At 48.9% G+C, this 3,549-nt stretch overlaps 2 protein-coding genes across 3 annotated transcripts in view; one reads left to right on the top strand and one right to left on the bottom strand.

The window, feature by feature from the left end:
* The window catches only part of LOC108316445 (sodium channel modifier 1), a 4,792-nt gene extending 4,372 nt beyond the window's left edge, over nt 1–420 (top strand). Inside the window, exon 7 of the mRNA XM_017546290.2 lies at nt 271–420. Within this exon, the coding sequence (XP_017401779.1) occupies nt 271–367 (97 nt within the window). The 3' untranslated portion in view covers nt 368–420. The remainder of the gene's footprint in view (nt 1–270) is intronic.
* A 523-nt stretch (nt 421–943) lies between these two features.
* Nucleotides 944–3,549, bottom strand: part of TMOD4 (tropomodulin 4) — a 5,817-nt gene continuing 3,211 nt past the window's right edge. Inside the window, exons 5-10 of one of the 2 annotated variants that reach the window (XM_017546287.2) lie at nt 3,207–3,296; nt 2,582–2,712; nt 2,382–2,489; nt 1,870–2,013; nt 1,469–1,613; nt 944–1,063 (exon numbers count right to left, since the gene is read on the bottom strand). In XM_017546287.2, coding sequence (XP_017401776.1) covers nt 1,041–1,063; nt 1,469–1,613; nt 1,870–2,013; nt 2,382–2,489; nt 2,582–2,712; nt 3,207–3,296 — 641 coding nt within the window. In that variant the 3' untranslated portion in view covers nt 944–1,040. The remainder of the gene's footprint in view (nt 1,064–1,468; nt 1,614–1,869; nt 2,014–2,381; nt 2,490–2,581; nt 2,713–3,206; nt 3,297–3,549) is intronic. The other variant, XM_017546288.2, reaches the window with a different exon arrangement.

The raw sequence follows: 3,549 nt of genomic DNA, 5'->3' as shown, positions 1-3,549 counted from the left end.
TTTTTTTTTTACTTTTATTTTTGTTTTTTTATCTTTGGTTCCATTTTGTTTTAGCCACCCAACTTACATGACTCTCAATTTTTTCTCACCACTGACTTTTTTTTGCTAGAGACAGCGTTTCACCATGTTGGTCAGGCTGGTCAAACTCCTGACCTCAGGTGAGCCACCCGCCTCAGCCTCCCAAAGTGCTGGGATTACAGGTGTGAGCTCACCATTGACTTCTTAATGAGCCTCTTTCCTGATCAATGCCATTTTCTCTGATGTTTTCAGCTCTGGATGGATCCCAGATGGACGAGGTCGATGGGTAAAAGACGAGAATGTTGAGTTTGACTCTGATGAGGAACCACCTGATTTCCGCTTGGACTGACACGCTTTTCCCATTCATTCACAAATAAACTGCAACGGGTGCTGAGAACTTAACTTTCCTCAAGTCTAGTTTCTTGTTGGATCTCAGGATTTTGGATCTGTTCACTCTCATTCCGGCTATTCCTTTCCTGTAATGTACACAGCTCTCCATACTTCTAACCCCTCCCCCATCTTCTACCAAAGCCATGCCAAGCGTCAGCTGCATCAGCCCGGTGCCCTATTAATAAGACTGTCTAAAAGAGGTCTTTGCCCTTCATGTTGTCTGCCTGCTTCTCCGCTACCACTTAAAGTCCTTTCCCCTTCAAATCACATGAGGACTGTGGGTAGGCACCGGGGGCACCTGGCCACATCTGGAAACAGGGCTGAGGCTAAGTACCCTGAGAAAGTAGAAGACTCTAAAGGCATTGGCAAGGTTATGGGGAACACCAAGGGAGGGAGCTCCCCCACCTCCTACTGGTAACCTGAACCTCCCTGCCTGCTGATCCCCAGAGTATAAATAATCCCCTGGTGAATTGGCAGTAACCCTTGGGGGTTAGCGCCAAGATTCCCACCGAAAGCCCAAGGAAGGAGGCAGGCAAAATGGACAGAAGGGCTTTTATTTACAGGAAAGGAGGACAGATGAGGATTTAAGTGTCCAGTGCTCCCAGCTCTGGTTGCTAAAGGGAAATGCAGTGTTATCTCTTCTTTTGCTGGCGACCTGTAAAGGAGGAAGATTAAACCTAAGTGTTTGTTCCCGCTCCTGTTTTCTGCAAAGATACTCTTCTCCTTTCCAGTCCCTTAGCCAAACTTATAAATTGGTAGTGTCTTAGGCCACCTTACAGGCCCATCCCACATAAACAAAACAAACCACACCACAAATAAAATGATGCTACCTCTAAACAAGTATTCTTATCTCTAGCATTCTTTCTACCTCTCTACTGGTCTATGTTTGAGGCAGGTGGAGTTTTCTGTCTCCTTTCTGATCACTGTTGAGATTTGAACTTCTCATATGAATGCCTCTTTGGAAGCACCCCAGGCTGTTAGTCCTTAGGTCTGCTTTCAGAAGGACCCGCCCATTTCTGCACTTCCCCACCCACCCCACACATCGTGTGCAATTACTCACGTAGTTCATTGTTTCGGGTCATGGCCTGGGCTGCCCGAGCGCGTGGCCCCTGCTGCGTAAAGTGGTAGCCGAAGCGGACAATGGAGGGACACTGCTCTAGCACGGTGGCCATCTCCATCTCCACCGCATCACCCGGCCACTGGCGCTGGGGGAGGGACAGGCAAAAGCTGACAGTCACCCTCTCTGGGCTATTTACCATCCCAGACCACAGATCCTTTTGGGAAGTCAAAGAGGCTTGTTTCTCCACAGTAGGTGACGAGAGATGCTGACTTGGCTCCCATCATAGAGACAATGAAGAGGAGAATTCAAACAAGATTTAAAAAGATAGCTGTCTCAGTGGCCAGCTCAGGGAGGAAACTCAGTGAGACTGAATGCTAACATCAGGGGAAGGGAATACTGACCTGATTGTCTACACGGAGTTCAGTGAGTGTGGCATTTTCCCGAACTGCCTTCAGCACAGCCATGAGTCCTGTGCTGCTAATGAAGTTGGATTCGATGTTTAGGCTCTGGAGGCTACGATTCTCACGCAACATGTCAGCCACTGCCTGGGTAGTAGGGACTTGGGTTAGGATTAGGGAACAGTTTCACAGATGACTGAGGAGAGAAAGAACAGGAGCAAGAGGGAAACACAAACTCTGAGAAGAGTCCTTGAGGAGCTGTAAATGGGGCTAGAGGGATACAGAAAGCAAGGGGGATAGCCGTGGAAAGTAGGGAGATTAATGTGCTGTTAGAGAGACGGGCTGTTAGAGAGGTTGAGAGTTATGAGCCATGGCACTGAGGGTAGGAGTCTCCATGAGGGCTGCCCTAAGAAGGCTGATGAGAATAGCACTCCCTAGCAAAACCCTTCATGACAGCCCTGCAAGGGGTGCCTGGGAGATGTGGGGAGAGGGCTGGGGATGCCAACTAGACTTACATTGGCAATGGGGTCACCACTCCTCGTGGCTACCAGACTGAAGCTCCGCACATAGGTATTTGTCTTCATTGCCTCACACAGCTCACTTAGCATGGCTAGCGGGATGTCCTATCAGAGGGGAATAGGAGATGGTGGGCGAAGGGGCTCTCGGGTGTCAGCAGGTATCTGGCGTTATGGTTTGGAGGATGGGAGTCAAATACCTGTATGTTGTTCAGGTTCACCTCCACCAGCTCCTTGTCATTGCTTCGGACCCTCTTTAGCATGTCCTCAATGTTTGTGGGATTTGGGGGTTCATCCGGCACTGGCTTATACTTGTCAGGCTGTACCACACCTAGTGAGTGAGAGCAGGAGGGGAACCCCAACATGTTCCCCGCAATCTCCTCCCCATTGGTTTTTCTTTTTTTCTTTCTTTTGAGATGGAGTCTCGCTCCATCCACCCAGGCTGGATTGCAGTGGCACAATCTCAGCTCACAACAGCTTCAACCTCTCAGGTTCAACCAATTCTCGTGCCTCAGCCTCCCAAGTATAATATCTGGGATTACAGGCGTGCACCTGGCTAATTTTTGTATTTTAGTAGAGAAAGGGTTTCACCATGTTGGCCAGGCTGGTTTTGAACTCCTAACCTCAAGTGATCCGCCCACCTCAGCCTCCCCAAATGCTGACATGACAGGCATAAGCCACCATGCCTGGCACCCCATTGGTTTTCTTATCACTCATGCAGCATGTACTTTCTTGGAATTATCAGTTTCACCCTTTTCTCCCTTCTCCCAGACACTAGGACTACCTGCCCAGAGCCCTGAGGACCGTATTCCCCAAAACACTCACTGCTAATGCCTTCAGTGTTGCAGATTTCTCCGCTGCAGAGGGCATCATAGTATTGCTTGTTGCTCATCAGTGTGTACATGTCCAGAATTGCTGGAAAGGATAAGCAGAGGGGTCACAGGGAATGAAAAGGCACCTGTTCCAAGCCTGCCTCCTACCTCATTCTGAATCTGCTGCATTTTTAAAGCCTGACTACTTACACTTTTCCAAAGAAGTTCCCCTACCTCTCTTAGCCCCAGGGGTCCTTTCCATAAACTTCTTAAGGCTGTAGTTCCTAAAACATTGAGAAAGGACTAAGGGAAAGTCCCTCATGAGCCACTAGAGGGTAAGGAAGTCTGCAGAGACT

The sequence above is a fragment of the Cebus imitator genome, unplaced genomic scaffold (genome assembly GCF_001604975.1).
Source record: "Cebus imitator isolate Cc_AM_T3 unplaced genomic scaffold, Cebus_imitator-1.0 Scaffold188, whole genome shotgun sequence".
Taxonomy (NCBI): domain Eukaryota; kingdom Metazoa; phylum Chordata; class Mammalia; order Primates; family Cebidae; genus Cebus; species Cebus imitator.
This window is presented reverse-complemented; position numbering and strand designations above follow the sequence as displayed.